The following is a 21,212-nucleotide window of genomic DNA, read 5'->3' as shown; positions in this document are numbered from 1 at the left end:
TTTCTTTTATCCATGTCCAGTACTCTACTGCAATAATCAGACGTCGAATGTATATTCAGACTGCAGTTTCAGTCAAGCAACACAAATAGCACAGCAAGGTCACAGCCTGATGCAAGAAGGGAGGAATTAACTACTGGAATGAGAAACAGTCTTAGAGCAAGACAGAAACACAGACAGGTTGTCAGGTCGTAATAAGGTTCAGAGCTTTATAGCTTTATTACAGAGTGGTACAAACAGTTTCAGCAATCATATCTCCATTAACCTCGAAGTCATTTCAGCTGTGACATTCTGTTGTCTGTTAATGACTGGGGTTAATGTCCTATCTAAAGACTCTTCAACTCCTCCACACATGTACAACAGAAGGAGACATATAACTGAAATATTTGCTCTGAGCTTCTCAGGACAGGACTGCGTGGTACTCAGACATAATACAGAATGTCAAGCAAACCCCCACTTTAGACGACAATTATGATTCATGACACGGGAGGTGCAGAGGGGGGTAGTCACCATCCCTGAGTTCTGGGTACAGTATGGAGGGCAGTAGCTCTGAAGTCACTGTATCCACAATCCCACCTCTACATTTTCAAAGCCGTGGGACAAGCTTTTCCCAGACACGCGGACGCATATCCTACAGGCTCTCAGTGTCGGGTCTCCACTTGAGTGACAGCTCAGACTCTAAAAGCCAGTTTGCAGTTGAGAGGTGACCCCCCCCCCCCCCCCCCCCATTAGACCGGTACTGTGTTGTGCTGCTTATCATCCAAGTCTCACAGTCTCGTCTCCTTTCAAAAGCAAGAGACAAAGACAACGACAACAGAGCGGACAAAAAGTTCAGAGATAGCCTTCAGCAGCCGCCTGCACTCTGTTCCCAGCAAACTGTTTTTTAATGCCTGGCGTCAGGTCCTTGCCGGGCCTGACGTTGTGAAGGCTGTAGATTCAGCCCCTCAGCTCCCTCCCCACAGACCTCCATTCATCAGCAGCGGAGGTCCTACACAGCACGTTAGGACACCAGCCGCACTGCTACAGTCCCCGGGGGATCGGTGTTGGGCGGGTTGAGTAGCGATGCATTGGAGAGGTTATCAGGGTGGAAGATGGACCCGCCCTTCGATTGTGTGCTGATAAAAGAGCACGTCCATCAGTGGCGAGTAGACTTTACCCCCATCTCCACGTCTCTCCGCCAGTATTGATTGGCCGCGATGACATCTTGACAGGCGTCTCCCACACAGCTGCCGTCGGTCGAGGTTGGGTGATCTTCAATGAACTAGGACCTGCTGTGGTGATGCACGGCAGGAATGCACAATGACCCCGGGGGGAGGGGGTGATTGTTTTTGTTTTGGGGGGTCGGGGGTGGGGGGTGTGGGTACATGGCCTGAGCAGAAATGGTTTTGGCAAGGGAGCCAATCTGAGCATGAGAAACACAAGGATGCACCGGCTGTGAGTTTTACTGCCATAGCCTGACAGCGGGCATATAAATATTCATTCCTCTGTTTGTCAGCTTTGCCAAATCCATCTCACAGCACCTGCCTGGCAACACTTAAAACTGCAAGGCGGCAAAGTCGTGGAGTGAACTGTTATGTCTGTTGCGTGGGAGCATATGAGCCCTGTTGATACTCAACTGGACTGTTGGCACATAATGGGCAAGACCTGGTCCACTCAACAGGGGCAATCTGCTCCGGGCTCTCGGGTCAGCGGCTGCTCTGGGGAGTAATTTGCTATGGGAACACCGTGCGTGACAGGCCATTGTAAACGAGTCAGAGAAGGTCAGAGCAATTTCCTCCTGAAAGAGCAAATATCACACTTCCTTCTTGATTTGGACGTCAGGAGGTCAAACAGACTCTCAGTCTTAAGAAACTCTGAGCACCCACTCTGGAGTCAGGATATAGATTCATTAAAAGTCATTACTTCTAACTTTTCTAGTTCTAATTTTTGATTGTTTTCCCCTCTCTCCTCTCAGCCTCTCCACATCCCAACCATGCCGGAAAACCGTGTTTGAAACTAAAGGTTTACGTCAAGCCAACAAGTAAGTTACTGTTTCAGCTCCTTGACTGACTCGCTCACCATGAATAAACATTTAAATAATCCTAAAACAGTATGTGTATATTCTGACCTGCTAATAGATACAGCAGGCTGACACATGAACAGCTCTAATATCCTGCATGTTTATCATATGTTGCATGTATTTGTATGTATATAGGAAATACTTATCTAAATAAGATATCTATATAAATATCTATGCTCACCACACATGCACCTCAAATGTATTCACAAAGCATCCAAGACATGATGAGTGATTTCTCATTAAGGATTTATTTTGCCTGAAAACACTTTGTTAACTTGTGGCCACTGGGGGTTCAGTTCAGTTCTTAAACACCTACACATTTCCACCTCTCCGCAGCTGCCTTGAGTGTCTAATGATGTGTCTGCCAGTGCCTGGTCAATGAAATGGAACAACCCCCCCCCCCCCCCCCAATACACACACACACACACACACACACACACAACACACAAAGAGAAAAATCCCTCATGATGGCCTTTTAAACGCTTCAGCACACATCTCACAGAACCTCAGGATCTACAGCAATATTGTGTGCAGTGCTGGAGTGAGCTGTGTACAAGATCCTCCGCCTCAGTAATTAAACTCTAATTAGGTCAGCGATCTGCCCCCCCCCACCTCCACCCCAGCCCCAGCTCCACCCCCACCACACCCCCAGCTCCACCCCCACCCCAGTTCCACCCCCACCCCCAGCTCCACCCCACCCCCAGCTCCACCTCCATCCCCAGCTCCAGCCCCAGCTCCACCCCACCCCCAGCTCCAGCCCCAGCTCCACCCCACCCCCAGCTCCACCCCCACCCCACCCCCAGCTCCACCCCCACCCCAGCTCCACCCCCACCCCCAGCTCCACCCCCCCCACCCCCAGCTCCACCCCACCCCCAGCTCCACCCCCACCCCAGTTCCACCCCCACCCCCAGCTCCACCCCACCCCCAGCTCCACCCCCCCCACCCCAGTTCCACCCCCACCCCCAGCTCCAATGTGTTTCCAGTGCTTCCCCTCCTGGTTCTGTCTCTTTCTGCTCCTGTGTTTCAGATGGCTCCGTCTACGAGTCTCCAGAGCCATTCCTGACGGACCGGAGCCCCAGCGGTTGGGCCGAGGGTCCCGGCACCACTGGGCCGCCCCTGCTGGCCGGCATGCTGGCCTTGTTGTTGCCCCGTCTGTAGGAGGTGCAGCAGGGTCTGCACCCCCCCGCCTGCCCCCCGCCTGCCTCTGCTCCCTCCACCCCTCAGGGAAACCTTCTCAGCCAGCCTCCTGGCCCACGGGCCAACACAGGCAGAGCCATGCAAGCAGACAGGTGGACGCGGGCCAGAGCTCTCTGCTGGCGGGGACCCTGTGGGGGACAGAGATGCTGCTCCCCTCTCAAACTCACGACTGGTGACTGGTGACCTACTGGTTGAGTCTGCAGCTCTGATGATGTTTGGATGGTGATGGACCCCGTTGAGGAACATGACTTTGGCATTTGGTCGGCATTTTTTATGTAATCAAAGCCCATTTTCATGTGTCAGTTTATTATCCAGGATCCAGCAAGGACATGACATTTCCAAAAAACGTATGTTGTGATTTAGGTTGCTAGGAAGGTTCTCTTCTGATGTCATTGCATCCTGGGACCCTGTTCACCTGACACACTGTCTCCCTATGACAAATGACACCAAAGGACATATTTTTACATTTTTCTCTGCATTAGCAGTTGAAGGAATGGAAGAAACCTTCTTTTGATGAACCAGCACCTATACAAATAGCTGTAGACTATTCACATGCATGTGAAACACTGTGAAGGAATAAAACTGATCTTGTTACAATAACAATTATATATTTTTATCGGTGGAAAAATGAACGAATCCTCTCAGACATTCTAGCCATGCTGCTGTCAGCCCTGATTTTACTGATAAAAGATTTCATTGGATGCAGCACGACGTCATCCCTCCTTACGGTCCCGCAACAGCCGTGAAGGCCTGAGCTGCAGGAACCCGGGGGGGACTGGGAGGGTGTGTGATCAGTACAGACCCCAGCATGACTCATCCCAACACAGCCCAACACAGCCCAACACAGCCCCACACAGCCCAACACAGCCTCACACAGCCCCACTCATCTCAACACAGCCCCACTCAGCCCAACACAGCCCAACACAGCCCCACACAGCCCAACACAGCCCCACACAGCCCAACACAGCCCCACACAGCCCAACACAGCCTCACACAGCCCCACACAGCCCAACACAGCCTCACACAGCCCCACTCATCCCAACACAGCCCCACACAGCCTCACACAGCCCCACTCATCCCAACACAGCCCAACACAGCCCAACACAGCCCCACTCAGCCTCACACAGCCCAACACAGCCCCACACAGCCCCACTCATCCCAACACAGCCCAACACAGCCCCACACAGCCCCACTTAGCCCCACTCAGCCCCAAACAGCCCATCTCATCTCAACACAGCCCCACTCATCCCAACACAGCCCAACACAGCCTCACACAGCCCAACACAGCCCCACACAGCCCAACACAGCCCCACTCATCCCAACACAGCCCAACACAGCCTCACACAGCCCAACACAGCCCCACTCAGCCCCACACAGCCCCACACAGCCCCACTCAGCCCCACACAGCCCCACACAGCCTCGTCCTTCTCCCACCACACCCTGGGCTCCACGGCAGCCAGGAAGATGCTGACCAAACCTGATTGTGTTTGAGGAAGAGACCAGGGACATGTCTCCATTTAATGTGAAAATCGCTGAAGTAATGAGACTGCGCCAGAATCACCGGGGGAAAATGGAGAGGGATTTTTTTGTATTCTATTTCATGTTATTTTTGTAGCATTTAAAAGCAGCATCAATTATTCATGTGATATGGGGAATGGGTTTTAGTGTCTTGACTGACGATCCAGCAGTGAGTCAGCAGGCGGTGAAGACGTCCTCCCCCTCACACTCCATTGTGCTCCTGTCCAACGATTCAGTATGTAAAAAGGTGAAGTGTCCACGTTGATCAGAGTGGTGTCCTCTTTCTCATGTGACATTTTGTACAGCCAACCTGTTTTGTCGATCTGCAGTAAAGTACAGAAATGGAGAGAATGAAAATAAAACGTTTTGTCTACAAGATGCCAGGACTCGTGTATGTTGTAGAATGCTGTAAATGGTGAAGTCAGGCAATCATTAACATCGTTGAACTGTCAACTCGGGACGCGAGATCAGGTATACGCGTGGTTTTAGATAATGTAAAGGGATACGCATGGTTTTAGATCTCTTCAATTTATTTATACATCATGCTTAGCCAGGACTGGCCCAAGGCTCCATAAAATATATTTGCCATTAACTTTTATGTTGTTCTGCATATGAAAACTTGCTTTTGTTTTAATGAGCTGTACTGTAAAGGTCTGTGTTTTGTTTGTCATTTTCTCCACATCATATATGATTTCATTTCCCGTATTATGTTGTATGTTCTTGTTTTTAACCTTTTATCTAGCCTTGAATTAAACATATTCATGAGAATCTTAGAATGCCACCCTGATTAAGTTTCAGTATCAAAGTGTAATGTTACAAAACATATCAATCCAAAACACAATTGCTGCTAGTAATGAGAGCTTGCAACTTGAAAATAATGTATTAGAATAAGTTACTTTTAAAGTATTTGCACATTGACATTTCCGTTTCAGCTGTAAGCTTCATGATATTGAATGACTCAACCCTCAGTCAGCGGCTTTGATGTAGGTAAAGTGTGTTTGAATCACTCTTGTGGTCGACCTGTTCACTGAGCTGCTAGATGAGAGATCATGGTCTGGCCCCAGAGAATGTGAAGGTCCTGTCTGAATATTTTATGCAGGGTAGACTGTAATAAAAAATACATGGGCAAGGAATGTATGGGGCCGTCTCCTGGAGGGGCAGCGCTGTAGAAACTCTTTATCCAGGTGGTCAGCGTGGAGTGACATAGCTGGAGACCTCGTAAAACACCTCCAGGTAGATCTGTTATCCTGTGAGTGAGGGTTTGAATACGGGAGAAGAGTCTCTCAGCTTTGTGCTTGAGATGTTAGTGTCTGTCTATAAAGCAAATTAAACATGCCTGTGTGTGCTACTACTGTTCTTGTTTAAGGGGGACCTTGACACAGCTGTTTCTATTTCAGGTTGACATTATATTAGAGCTATTCTTAAATGCACCCAAAACATGCGTTGTGATGTGGTGTGTGTGTGTGTGTGAGAGAGAGAGAGAGAGAGAGAGAGAGAGAGAGAGAGAGCGAAAGAGAGAGAGAGAGAGAGAGAGTTCCCTGTGTCATGTAAAAGACATTTACTGCCCCCTTGTGATTGCAACTCGAAAACATGGCTTTGAAAACTATGGCTCCTTATAATGCACTAAATAACCTATTCTAAATGCCACTATCGACCCAAAGTTAAATATGTCGTTGTAGCGTAGATAGTAGCGTAAATATGAATGGCTCTTTCTGATTACCTTTGGCACGAACTTCCAAATACTTTCTAAACTTCGCTTTAATGGAACACATTTTTATGCAGTCTGTCTCAAAGTAATTTGTACCCGTGTGCAGAAGAGTGATTCACACGCGGGTGGTGGTCTCGAGCGCCCACTCAAAACAAAAAACCATTAACTACTGAAACGTTTTTGGCAATTCAATTCAGGTTGGAAAATAATATAAAACTGATATGGGACACTCTAAAACAAGTAGCATCATTCAGTAACCTAGCTAATGTCCTAAAGATTGTCCATGGGCTGAAGATGAGTTCTGCTGAAAATCAGATGTGGTAAGACAACAATGCTGAAGTCTGTCAACACAGCTCCATCCACATCTGTGAGTCTGGCTCCATGGTGCAAATGTTAGTAAGTGTTATTAAATGTTATTAAGTAAAGACTAGTCTGTTGACCAAAGCTCTGACAATGTTTGATGAAAGTTTAAAAGACATTTGAGACAATGCGGAGAACATGTTGAGCTCTTACTCTCTTAATTAGCTGAATGAGAAAAAGAAGCGTCTATTTCCTAAGATCCCAAAATGCGGGGAACGTTCTCAGGTTCAAACCAAGAACACAGCCACACTACCCGCATTAGGATGGAGGGATGAACCTCCTCTCCTCTGTCTCAAGCCCTTTACACGTCTCAGGAGAGCCAGTGTGACCCAGGAGAGCAGGGCCAGATGTCAGCAACACTTCCACATACAGCAGTGGTGTTTCCTCTAAACATGCAAGTGCACAGTAGGACCTTCATTAATTAGGGCAAAGCTTAAATGGCAGAATATGATTTTTACCTGTAAAATCTATTGGCATATAATGAGAACACTGTATTGGCTTGCTATTTGAAGCCAAGTTATGGTAATTACATTGAGAATCATATTGGTATAATAATCATGATTTAATTAAGCTAGAGGCTTAACGCGTTGAACAACGTACAGCAACATTGTGCTCTGTCCAGGAACTACTGGGACAGACATTAATCTTCACTTATGAGTAATGTAATTCCATTCCCTGTACTCTACACTATACTAGTGCTATTTAATTATGTACTCTACACTATACTAGTGCTATTTAATGTTTCGTGTGCCCTAACAAGATAATACTACTAGGATAGCTTTTCTACATCTCCGCAACATTGCTAAATTAAGAAATGCATTATCACAGGATGATGCAGAAAAATTGATGCACGCCTTTGTTAGCTCCAGATTAGACTACTGTAACTCACTACTGTCAGGATGCTCAAATAGGAATCTAAATAAACTTCAAATGGTTCAAAATGCTGCAGCCAGAGTTCTGACCAGAACTAGAAAATTTCATCACATCAGACCAGTCCCAGAGCCGGAGACGCTAATCGGGAGATTCGGGAGGATTCCCGATGGGCCGGCTCATGTCAATCTCTAGTTTGGGCCGATTGGGATGGAAAAATAATTTTGGGCCGGATTTGGGGATGAAACCCCCGGGCTGAAAAAGTGGCCCACTCCGGCCATGACCAGTCCTATAAGCCCTGCATTGGCTCCCAGTTAAATTCCGTATTGGTTTTAAAATTCTTTTATTGACTTATAAAGCACTGCATGGGCTTGCTCCTGAATACCTCCAGGAACTTATTTCCTATTATGAACCCCCACGTCCACTAAGATCACAGGGTGCTGGCCTCTTATTAGTTCCAAAAATTAATAAGGTAACAGCAGGAGGAAGAGCCTTTTTTTGTAAGGCCCCCCAGTTTTGGAACAACCTTCCAAAATGCGTCCGGGACTCTGACACAGTCACAATCTTTAAGTTTAGGAAAACCCACTTATTTAGTTTAGCGTTTGATAATTAATATCTCCCCTTAGATAAAGGTACAGATCCAGGGGTTCATAGACGAAGGGTTTTATGGTAGACTGGGGCGCTGGTGCTGTCATCCTGTCACTGCTCGAGGTCACTCAAGTTTGTTGACAGTGCAGTGGACGGATGCCATTGTCTTAGAATGCTCCCAAGTCTATGTTACCTTCTGGTTCTGCCTTTTTCGCTAGGCTGTAATAATTTAACTTAATGCCGGAGTTGCTGCCACACTCCAGAAATGTTTATAATCTCATATGTCCTGTATATGTCCTTATACAGAGCTAATTTCCCTGTTTTATCTTCTCCACATGGCTGCCCGCCTACTCGAGGAACACTGAGATGAGGAGAGACGAGCCTTTCCAGAGATCCATCCTGGGCCGGCCACCTCCTGCCTAACCAGATATGATGGAGGATCAACCCACTGCCCTGACTAACCAGTGTGGATGATGGATAAAGGATGATGGATAGGACTAAACAGGAATTACATAAAGAACTCATGTTTATAAATCTAAACCAAGATTGACTTTATCACTCACATCTTTTCCTTTTCTTTTTTTTCTGTCTCGCTCTCTAAATTGTTGTTGTTGTTGTCATGGTGACCGGTGTCGGCCAGAGGAGGATGGGTTCCCCCCCTGAGTCTTGGTTCCTCTCAAGGTTTCTTCCTCATGTAAAAAAAACTAAGGAGTTTTTCCTTGCCACTGTCGCCCTTGGCTTGCTCACTGGGGGCTAGGACTCGGCACTTGTAAAGCTGCTTTGTGACAACAACTGTTGTAAAAAGCGCTATATAAATAAAATTTGATTGATTGATTGGTATACAATGCTCGGGACTATCCTGCGTAATGCTACAGCAGAGGAATTTGATTCCTTTATACTGGACTTCATTAATTTTGCAGAGCGCTCATGTGTGACTGGACATACGGATGTACATTGAATTCATCAGAGTGTGTGCCAACATCATCCTCTACTGGGTCGTTGCGCGCAGAAGGCATGCAGATATTGTGAGGGCGCTGATGGACATCTATATATCGGCAAGACCAAACGAATAATTTGTCTATTGTGTGGAAATAGTAAACTAAAACAAGTATTATGTTCTAAAGACAAAACCTAAGTGAGCGGCGCACTTCTTGTTAATGTCAGGCATGGCTCTTTACAAATCTGCTGAGAAGATCGTGTTCAGCACAGTAGCAGCATTGATCTGTTTGACCCTTTTCTCTCTCTTTAGGTCTTTCTCTCCAGTACACTCTTAAAAATGATTTGGGGCATTAGTAAATAAAACATAATAAGAAGAGTCCATTCCATATAAAAAAACATTTGTTACATTTAATTGAAATTGTGAGTTCAGCCAAATTTAAAATGAAAATTTTATTTGGATGCAATTTTAAATCTTTTTTTAAATGCATAATTTTGCATCAGTGCAACAACGGACAAATTGTGAGTTGGACTAATGAAAATAATTGAGCTGCTGGAAGTGTGACGCTGGGAGCGTAGCGAAGGACGAGACACGGATCCCTTTGTTGTGACAGATGTCACTTTTATTTTAATTACATATAGCGCATATAGCGTACGAAGAACATGAAAAACACAGCAACGTGTATACTTTAGACAACGACGAGCATAGGACACTGCGCGAGCGCACATTAAATAGACAAACCACATTAGCCCCGCGTGATTACGAGACGAGCCACAGGTGAGACGGATTATCACAAGACATAACCACACCCACAGAGATACACAGACGCAGACGATGCACGTGGACAACGTAAACACACGCCCAAAAGGGAGGGGCCAGGGTCCTCAACGTGACAGGAAGGATGAAAAGAAGAGCGTGTCTGCATAGCCATCCCCTACCTACTCAGTATCCCCAGTGTTGCCAACTTAGCGACTTTGTCGCTATATTTAGCGACTTTTCAGACCCTATAGCGACTTTTTGTAGTAAAAAGCGACTAGCGACAAATCTAGCGACTTTTTGTGTTGTTATTGGAGACTTTTGGACATGAACTGCGCATGCCCAAAGCTACCGCCGACGGGGATGTAAATATAAATGGTTTAGTCATTAGTAAGACACGAAAAGAAATCACTGCATTTAACTCACACAGTCTCAGTCATTCTTCACCTCATTCACCACGTAGCCGGTCACTCGACTCGTCCACAGTGCATCTCTGTGAAAGCTTAACATCTAGCTTAAACATTTAGCTAACTCTCCACAGTATGTGAGTCTCTGTGAAAGCTAAACATCTAGCTCATGGGTTAAAGCAAGAAATTTTCATTTGACTGAAAATTTTTCCTGGCAAAAGACAATGCCAGCAATTACTGAAAATGTGGTGTAGCCTCTTTTGTCTAATTCTACACAATAAACACATTTATAAAGTATATTTATCTAAATAGCCTGTGTAATGAGAGAAGAGAGAATCTATGAAGCGACAAAATGCAACACCTGAGCTATAAATGTACATAAATGTTTTTATAATGGAGTTATCTGGGGGTCCTCTTCCAGAACATTGTTTAAAGATCAAGTCAAATTTAGTGAATCCTGGTGAGTTTTAAAATGGTATGAAGCTCTCTTGTTTTTATCAGATTCACTATCGCAAAAACATAAGCAGTAAGATTACCTGGTTTATCTTACAAAAAAATTTAATGTCCAAAAATGGCAAATTAAATTGCACCACTGGATGGAGCTTTTAAATACAAACAGAACAACACCATCCATGTTAAACTGGCTTAGAAATAAAAAAGTTGACATTTTAAATGGAAGAAATGCGCCTTTTTTCTTCGACTATTAAAGCTAAACGAAGAAAAGTCTGTGATCGGTGGAGAGATTCTTCAGTATAAATAACCATAACTTCTATATTTCACTACAAATTCAAATAAAATTTGAAATGTAGTCACTTTATAGTATGGACATGACAGTATAATATTCAAAATGAATGAACAAATGAATATTTAATGATTAATCTTTAAATTAATTAATAAATAATTCAGGTAATCATTATGGTGAAATAAAAAAAACTACATTTCTATTAATATTCTGAGAAAACGCTGTAACCTAAAGATTCTGTTAACACAATTAAGACACAATATGATAAAAACAGGCGTGTAGGCATGATTAATTCATTATTTATTTATTACTGTTATTAAAATTATCTGATACAAGACAACTCAAAGAAATTATGTCAATAAAGTTTAAAAGTATTGCAACTATTATGATTATAGTTAGTTTAAATATATAAAATATTTTATAAATATTTCGTGTTGGTTTATTAGGACATAAATTATGTGATTTTGTATTACGCCTTACGGTCTGACCACCTGTACCGGCTCAAAAAAAAACACTCTTATATTTCTGATAAAAATTTAACTTTATCAGAATAAGGATAAAATACTGAATTTATCTTACATCTACCTCTGAAGCTCTTCGGATGTCTGAAGTACAGGCGATCCCCGGGTTATTACGACGTCGTGCGTCGTACACGGAACTTGGTGTTTGGTGTGCGCGGCGGAAGAATACACAGTTATGCGGCTCGAGACCGAGGAGGACGGCGTCAGGATACGATAACTGCGTGCAGTACGTTATTCGCGTACAGTATGTACCTTTGTTCCGACAAAGCCTGGTTAAAGCAAACACCCACACTACGCAAAGTAAAGCCTGTATACTTGACGAGTCTATGGAAGAAAAATAGTTCCATCGGATTTTGAATTCGTATTTGAAGCACTGAATTTGTTTGCCCTTGAATTTGAAGCTCTGAATTTTTTTTGCACTGAAATTATGCATCTGAATTTTGTTGCCTTTGAATTTAATGCTTATTAAAATACAATGAAAAAAAATTCGAGCGTTAAAAAATTCAAAAGATTTTTTTTCAAGTTGCTCGAATTCGATTGATCAAATTTGGCTCACAAAATACGCGTGCAAAATTTCGCGTGCTAAAATACGAGTTCAAAGATATTCAGAGTAAACATCCGGGACACAAAGGATGAGCAATCGATTCAAGACTCCAATCGAACCAAATCCAACCAATCACGCTCCACTGGTCACGGCGCTGTTTGAAGCCACAGGCGGAGAGAGAAAGTGAGTTATGTCGGCGCACGGGATCGGCTCCTCTTCGGTGAGTGTATTTACTCCTTTATTTGTCTATTGTGGTGTTTTTAAGATACAGTAAACGACGTGTTGCACATCAGAGGTTTGCGCTGGACTGATCTTTTTTTAACTCGCTCTGAACTCGCTATGTAGTCAACGTAGCTGCGTATGTGTGTGTCCGTCAGTCCACACTGTGCTTTATGATATTATATTTATCATAAAATCATTACATTCGTTTATTACTTCCTTACCAGTCGAGTAGTTTACAGCTGTTTTCAACTGTCTCCGTGGGGTAATGGTTAGTGACGAGAGCTTCGGACAAAACGGGCCTGACGAGCGATTTGTTTTTTTAAATTATTATTATATGTATAAAATCTTTCTCTCTGAGTTTACTTTTGGATAAGGAATTTATTTTTTCATTTTCTCTTCTGTTTATTACTCTAAACAGGTAGTTGGATGTGTCACAAGACAGATCAAGCAGTTAATGCCCGGTTCACACTACACGATTTTAGGCTGGTTTTTCAGTCGCCGACTGATCGGCGACAGAAACTGTGGTCAGAGGCAAATCGGCGATCACTCGTGTGAACTGCTGAAAGACGCTCGCCGAGCCGTCGCCGACTCGTCGCAGACGACCGGCAGATATCTAGCATGTTTAATATCTAGCGTGTTTAATATCTAGCATGTTTAATATCTAGCAGTCGGCGACTGAGAGTCGGCAGCAGCGTCTAGCTACAGCCAATGGGAACGCGGAGAGAGAACCACGGCACCGCTGAAGATATCTCTGAAGAATGTAAAAAACTTTCAAGAATGCTTTCAAAACAGTAACCCAGTAAACACACAAACTCCTCACCTTTCTTACAGCTTTACTACAACACTGTGTTTAAGTTATTGTGACAGCACTGGAGAAATAGTGCGATTGATTATATCTATGTTCACTGCAACGGAGAGATGAAATCTGGAAACTTGGGACTATGGAGTGTTTAAACGGTAAAATAATAATAATAATAACGAAAATGTGGAGTACATGTACATTGTTTTTTTCTTCTATGTGGTGTTGCTGGTTCTGGCGAGAGTTTCGTTTTCTCGTGTTTTTGGACGGCAGCCAGATGAGTCGGCGATTCCCCAGTTCCCCAGTCGTGTAATTCGTGAGCCCGCGTCGCCGATCAGTCATGTAGTGTGAAAGCCACAACAACTGACAGACTCGCGATTACAGCACGACCAGTCGTGTAGTGCGAACGGCACAAAAACCTGGCGACTGAAAAGTCGTGTAGTGTGAACCGGGCATTAGACGAGGGATTAAAGAATCCCCAATGTGGACAGTGCTCACTCGACGACCTGACAGTGGCCTTGCTTTTTCCAAAAGAGGCAGAAGGGAATTTGACTAACTCATTTTTGAAAATTTCAACTCTTAATAAAATGAAAGTGAGTCAAGCATGAGTTTTAATTAGTTTTATTTTCTGTGGTGTATAATTTTTACCTTTATGTCAAACATCAGAATAACAAAATTGGGCAATCAAACAACTTTTGATTGTATCCATTTACTGCAATGTCTCCTACTCTGTAAATAATTAAAAAAATTAATGAAGCTGCAGCTCAGTTTTTTATTGTTTTTTTTATTACTCAAACTAAAACTGATGACAAAATTTGCCATTAATTTTTCATTCATATGGTCTTAACTTTGTAAAGATGTTATTTTATTCCAATTCTCAGACCAGTTGTTTCAAATAGACAGGAAATTCTCACAAAACTGGACAGCAGAAATGTAAAGATCACAGCCAGAGGACTGGGATGCAGCTCCTGGGTTAACTGCATCTCTCAAAGCTGTCATCTGTTCATCTGTCAGTGGGCATTCTGTGTGTGGGACAATGATATTTGAGTGGTCATCAATGGGAAGTCCAGTGTTGTCCCACTCAATATTGGGAATCTCCATTCCCTACAAATAAGTTGTATACACTTATGTGGATAAAATAGCCACTTCCAAACTTTATACATAAACCATACTATTTGTTAAAATCATATTACACTTGCATGTACCTCTGTGCTATCTGCTGCAGGAATTGGGTGATGTGAATGACCCAGCACCCACAGTTGATTAGGGGTCATGTGGCTCTCTGTTCTTATTGGATGATTGTCCCAACCACTACAAAAAGTATCTAGGTCTTCCTGCAGGCGTGGTAGGAACACATAGTGGCAACAGAAGATGTGTGTGATGTTGGAAATGCTGAGCCCTCTCCTTCAAGGTAATGGAGAACATCATAGTAGATGCTTGTTACAGCTACCCATAGATCTCACCACAACCTTTCAATCCTGGAATATGATCAAACTGAAATACCTTGTATAAAAAAAACAAAACAACTTGCACTCAAGTTCTGAAACTTCCACTTCAAAAAAGGGCGTCGCCCCCTCAGGCGAGGTGTCCCGCCCCCTCAATTTAAATAATAAGACCCATTTATTTTACTATTGCTACCGCCCCCTTGCCCGCTTAACAATCGTCACACGCCGCCACCCCCACTGTATATGTCCTGGCGCCGGTCCAGTATATATATAAATGAATAAAAAATATTAATTATAACAAATCGCTCGTCAGTCGCGGGTATCGAACCCAGGCCCGTTTTGTCCGAAGCTCTCGTCACTAACCATTACCCCACGGAGAGTTAAAAACAGTTGTAAACTACTCGACTGGTAAGGAAATAATAAACGAATGTAATGATTTTATGATAAATATAATATCATAAAGCACAGTGTGGACTGACGGACACACACATACGCAGCTACGTTGACTACATAGCGAGTTCAGAGCGAGTTAAAAAAAGATCAGTCCAGCGCAAACCTCTGATGTGCAACACGTCGTTTACTGTATCTTACTGAATCTTAAAAACACCACAATAGACAAATAAAGGAGTAAATACACTCACCGAAGAGGAGCCGATCCCGTGCGCCGACATAACTCACTTTCTCTCTCCGCCTGTGGCTTCAAACAGCGCCGTGACCAGTGGAGCGTGATTGGTTGGATTTGGTTCGATTGGAGTCTTGAATCGATTGCTCATCCTTTGTGTCCCGGATGTTTACTCTGAATATCTTTGAACTCGTATTTTAGCACGCGAAATTTTGCACGCGTATTTTGTGAGCCAAATTTGACCAATCGAATTCGAGCAACTTGAAAAAAAATCTTTTGAATTTTTTAACGCTCGAATTTTTTTTCATTGTATTTTAATAAGCATTAAATTCAAAGGCAACAAAATTCAGATGCATAATTTCAGTGCAAAAAAAATTCAGAGCTTCAAATTCAAGGGCAAACAAATTCAGTGCTTCAAATACGAATTCAAAATCCGATGGAACTATTTTTCTTCCATACGAGTCGCCCTCGCGCCGAAAATGGCGTAATCGCGGTGGCTCCACCCGTGCGCGAGAGCCTCGCGCGCTGGCGATTCGCGAGGTCGTGCACCTCTCGAATTTTGTAACTTCACTTCGCCCGCGCCGCGCTTCAGCGCAATGAACTAAAGCCTGGTTTATACTTTCGCGAGCGACCGTAGCGCGCGACTCCGCCCACCTCGCGCGACCCTGCGCGAGCGGTGTAGGCGTTTATACTTTCGCGAGCGTCGCTGCAGTGTTCTCCGAAACGATAGGTGGCGATAGGCGGCAGTGGAGAATAAAAAACCCCTGCAAAACCGGGGAAAGAACATTTTTACCTGACCAGAGACCGTATATATACACATCAGGCATCAAACGTAAATATGGCTTTGCAGTGTTGTCCGAAACGATACGTTAACAAATACGAACCTCTTGTAATTCCAGGGCGAAACATGAGAGAACGTGAAGACGTTAAGATTGGGCGTTTTGAAAATAAACAACCATAAACTAATGTGATAAAAAAGCGAATTATTTCGATTCATTTCGACTATATGTATAAATATTTAACTTAATTAAGTTTAATGTGCTGGGAAATATTGAAATGGATCTTTAAAGTGACGTACAAGTGCTTTAATTCCACCTTGTATAGGTGTATGAACCCGGCAAACATGACTTTGTCCATCGCGCTGAAGCGCGGCGCGCGCGCGAAGTTACAAAATTCGAGAGGTGCACGACCTCGCGCCGCGACAGCGCGCGAGGCCCTCGCGCACGGGCGGAGCCACAGCGATTACGTCATTTTCGCCGCGCGGACCCTCGCGCCGCTCGCGGCGCGTCGAGTATAAACCAGGCTTAAGTCATGTTTGCAGGGTTCATACACCTTTACAAGGTGGAATTAAAACACTTGTACGTCACTTTCAAGGTCCATTTCAATATTTCCCAGCACGTTAAACTTAATAAAGTTAAATATTTATACATATACTCGAAACGATTCGAAATAATTCGCGTTTTATTCACATTATTTAGGGGTTGTTTATTTTCAAAACGCCCGATCTTAACGTCTTCTCTCATGTTTCGTCCTGGAATTACAAGAGGCTCGTATTTGTTAACGTAATACAAGAGAATTGTTCAGTCAGATAGCTATTTGTTGTGAAACGAAGTAGATACAATTTCAAGCATGTTCATTTAGCCTAAATTCCAGCACTTTTTTTTCCTGAAACACAAAGCAACATTAAAATTGGTCAGGTGAATGTTCCCTCCCCAGTTTTTGAGGGCTGTTTCTTTATACTACCACATATCGTTTCGGACAACACTGCAAAGAATGCGACGCGCCAAGTAGCCTCCGCCGTTTGTGCAGGTGTGCGGAGTCGCGCGCTACGGTCACTCGCGAAAGTATAATCACCCAGGCAGGAGGGAGGTAACTTTTCTACGTAATGTCCGAAAATCAGAAGGCGGGAAGTCAATCAAATGACACCGCCGTCATCCATCCAGCGCTGACGATCCAGTGAGAGGATCATATTTCGGACACAAAACAGATAGCACGCCTGTGTGGTTTATTATGATTTGACGGATTTTTTCCCCAAAAAATTCAAATGACGGAAATCCGTCGTAGTGACGGAGAACTTTAACCCATGATCTAGCTTAAACATTTAGCTAACTCCACAGTATGTGCGTCTCTGTGAAAGCTTAACATCTAGCTAACTTGCTCATCATGTCTCACTCTAAACTCTATTCTCAAAAATACAGGAAAGAGTGGGAATCAAATCCTGAATTTAAAGGCTGGCTAAAGCCATGTATTGGAGATAATACACGGGCATACTGCCTGTATTGTAAGGTTGATTTCTATGCCAACTAGTTCCTGCTAACTGCTACTCTTATACTAACATTTAACAACACAGCAAAAAAACTATTTATGCAATTTACGTAAAAAATTATTTATACAAAGCATTAAAGTCATGTAGTTTTTTTGAGAAGTGACTGCCTATTTCAAAGGCAACAGATGTTGTTCATTTGTAGTTCTAACATATTTAGGGTGTTTTTTTACTAATTTTCTTCTCTCCCAACGTTATTCCTTTACAGCTTCAAAAACATGTATTATGCAAATTAGGTGATGACGTCATTTAGCGACTTCTAGCGACTTTTAGGACAACCAATAGCTACTCTCTTTACTGAGGAGTCGGCAACACTGGCAGAGCCGCGACAGTATCGTCAGTAAGGTGCAGGAGTGCGTTGCGCTGTGTTTCAGGGTGTTCAAATACATCTCCATCGCTGACATAGAGGTTAGTGTCAGCATGTCCATGAAGTCCACATTCCCTGTTCATGTTTGTTTTTAACCTACCTTGGATCAGAACACAAACATTTGAAGTGCATGAGTACCAATTGCATCTAAACTGCCACGTGGAATTCACAGTTGTGTCTGAGCTAGCTCTGCTAGACCTGTACTTTGATAACAAATGGTCAAACAGCCAAATCTAACGATGTAGCTAGGATTTAAATGAATATTCTAACATAGTCTGCCTGTTATTGTGAGACACCACTGATGTTGGTTGTTTCTTCAGTGTTGTGTTAAATTTTGTACAGCAATATTGTTTGACTGTATTGTTCACACTGCAATTTGTTGACAAAAACAAATCTGATTGAAATTCCAAAAATACAGACAACTGACTGGAAAAACTGCAAAATTAGAAACTTACTCTACACATTTAAAACAACCTGAGCACATACAGCCTCATCTTGTTGAGGTGTGAAAATGGAACCTCTGCCCCCCCTCCCCCCATGAGCTCATTTTGATGTTCTATATGATATAAGAATGCAAAAATGCAATACAAAAAATTGAATAACGTCAGAATTTATGTCAGTGCAGCATTACAGCAGAGAGCACATTTCTGAATTTACATACAGTACATGTTTTCTCTATGAAATGTTTGAACGATTGAAGACACAGTTGTTATTCCAATATTCAGCTGCGACCAGCTTCAGCCATTGTGAGACCATGACTTACATATAAAAGATCGTCCACAATTGTTGCCCTTATTTCACTGTTTTGTCCCCTCAGCCTTACACCACAGTCTTACCCCTCTACACCACACAGTCTTACTCCTCTACACCACACAGTATTACCCCTCTACACCACACAGTCTTACCCCTCTACACCACACAGTCTTACCCCTCTACACCACACAGTCTTACTCCTCTACACCACACAGTCTTACCCCTCTACACCACACAGTCTTATGCCTCTTCTTGGCTGTTCACCCTGTACATGGCCTCGTGTTTCCATTATGAGACTTTGTGATACTGCAGTGTTCAGCGTCTATAAATGTTTGCCAATTACAGTGAAGGTTCATGAGACGCACATCTGACCTATGGTTGAGACCATTGGTTGATCTAAACCTTCACAAATTCCCTTTTTTACTGTAACTGAATGTAAACCTGTGAATAATTTAATCAAGTTAGGATAAAATTACCAAAGTATAACAAAAAAAAGTAAAATGATGCCTTAGAGCAGGGGTAATCAACTACATTGTTCCGCGGGCCAAATTTGGCAGATAGCTCTGACCACCGGTCCGGGGGACGGGAGGGGGAGTGGCGAACGTAAGTTGTTGAGCGGGGGGGGGGGGGGGGGGGGGGGGGGGGGGGGGGCGAACGTAAAACTCGTGACGGAGTGTTTTTTTCAATAGTGCTGAAATAAATGCTGCGGTTTAAAATTTATTCTCCCATCAAAATTAAGAAATTTTTAAACAATTTATTCTGGGATGGCATTTGGGTCCGTATCCAGTTAATCAGGAATGAGATTGGGTCCGGACAGGACTGCATTCCGGTCCGGATCCGGACCGCGGTCCGCCTGTTGGTAACCTCTGCCTTAGAGATTATGACAGCATGTTCAGCACTTTTGCATGTAATGACCTAGGCCAGGGATCACCAACGTGTCGCCCGCGAGGACGTCACAAGTCGCCCGCGGGCTTGTTTTAAAAATAGCTCACTATAGCGCCATGCACCAAAGCGCTGCATCGTTTATGTTTTTGCTACTATTATAGATTGTCCGCGGTTGCTAGCGGTCTTCCCGCTTAGCAATTGACACTCGCACACGCACACCTTTCGTTAACACCCCCCCCCCCCAACCCCCACTTAACAACCTTTGTTCGATTGATGCGTATTAATCTGGTAGCCCTCCGCAATAATTGCTATTCAGATTCTGTTGTTTGTAACCCACACGTGGCCTTACCGTGCATAGTACTCTCGTCGACAGAGCAGCTCGAGGAAAGGATGGAGACTTCATCGGGCTCCTGTTCCCTCTCCACCTCTGACTCCGCCTTCTCCACATCAGCAGGGGGTGGGTCCAAAGGAGTCTCAACAGGCTCCTTCTCTGCTTGGGGCACTGCTTCAAGTAGCAGTGGCGCATCCATACTGTCGCCCATCTTGGGCTCAAGAGCAGGGATGTCTGCTGGAGGAAGGTCCATCAGAGGAGGTGGCGGGGAGGCAGGCGCTCCGAAATCGGAGTCTTGTCCAACAGGCACTGTGCTCAGTGGTGAGGCCAGTTGGAGATCCTGGGACAGGATAGGCTCTGTTGTCAGTTTTGCAGGAACCACCAGCTGTAGGTGGCGTGCTTTCATCATCGGTCTGGACTGCGACCACAGTCTGAGTAAAAGAGTGGGGAACGTTGTCAAATTTGGAGCAATTACAAACATTTTAACGTAACGTAAGCATATACATAGGCCATTCGTATTGAGCTCAGCTGAAGGGGTGTGGGCGTAGATGCGTTTCTTGCCCCGGACAAAGTCTCTTACGTGACATCACGTCCACCCTAATTTGGGGTCTGGTATTATAATCTGTGGGACATGGTTTTTGAGAGTGAGACCAGGTTCATGAGGCACTCTCAAGCAGGCAACCTTTCCAGCTCTTCACCTGCTGGCACTCTCACCTGTGCTGCTGGGGCGGGGCCTGCTGGGGGGGCAGGGCCTGCTGCTGCTGGGCAGAACTGAATATGATGGGTGTAGTGGGCACTGAAGACTGGTAGTGGGCCTGAGTATGGTAATACAGCTCACCTGGAGGAGGAGAGAAGGCACAATCAGATAACACCTTAGGTTACGCCCCAATGTGGAGAGGGAATGAAAGTGTTTTTTTACTCCTTCATTTCCACTGGCCATTTAACAATCTGCCACTTATATGCCACTATAATTCAAATATTATGTTTGTGTCGATTTTACATTATTTCAACCTTTCACAAATCAAATCTCAAACATATGGTCCTGTAGATGAGGAGACTTCTTGCAAGAGAGCTTGCAGTCTCATGTGGCAGCCAAAGGTGTGAAAGGAAAGGTATAGGCCTGTCACAATAATTACATTATGTCAATTATGATGTCAATAATTGGCCATTGGGTTTCCGCGCAAATTTGTTTACATGAGAATAAACCGCAACTACGTGAGATTTCAGAAAGGCATGCAGTGCTGCTCTCTCGCTGCCCCCT

The 21,212-nt window shown here is 44.1% G+C and overlaps 2 protein-coding genes across 2 annotated transcripts in view; one reads left to right on the top strand and one right to left on the bottom strand.

The window, feature by feature from the left end:
• efna2a (ephrin-A2a) overlaps positions 1-5,520 on the top strand; it is a 64,336-nt gene extending 58,816 nt beyond the window's left edge. The window contains exons 3-4 of the mRNA XM_076975706.1: positions 1,952-2,017; positions 3,084-5,520. Coding sequence (XP_076831821.1) covers positions 1,952-2,017; positions 3,084-3,214 — 197 coding nt within the window. The 3' untranslated portion in view covers positions 3,215-5,520. The remainder of the gene's footprint in view (positions 1-1,951; positions 2,018-3,083) is intronic.
• On the bottom strand, positions 4,967-20,891 carry LOC143478281 (uncharacterized). The gene is made up of 4 exons (XM_076977245.1): positions 20,885-20,891; positions 20,666-20,789; positions 19,970-20,382; positions 4,967-5,094 (listed from the first exon to the last, which is right to left on the bottom strand). Exons 1-4 carry the CDS (start codon positions 20,889-20,891, stop codon positions 5,057-5,059), a joined length of 582 nt encoding a protein of 193 aa, XP_076833360.1. The 3' UTR covers positions 4,967-5,056.
• Positions 20,892-21,212: the final 321 nt, after the last annotated feature.

Source organism: Brachyhypopomus gauderio, chromosome 16 (genome assembly GCF_052324685.1).
Source record: "Brachyhypopomus gauderio isolate BG-103 chromosome 16, BGAUD_0.2, whole genome shotgun sequence".
Classification (NCBI taxonomy): domain Eukaryota; kingdom Metazoa; phylum Chordata; class Actinopteri; order Gymnotiformes; family Hypopomidae; genus Brachyhypopomus; species Brachyhypopomus gauderio.
This window is presented reverse-complemented; position numbering and strand designations above follow the sequence as displayed.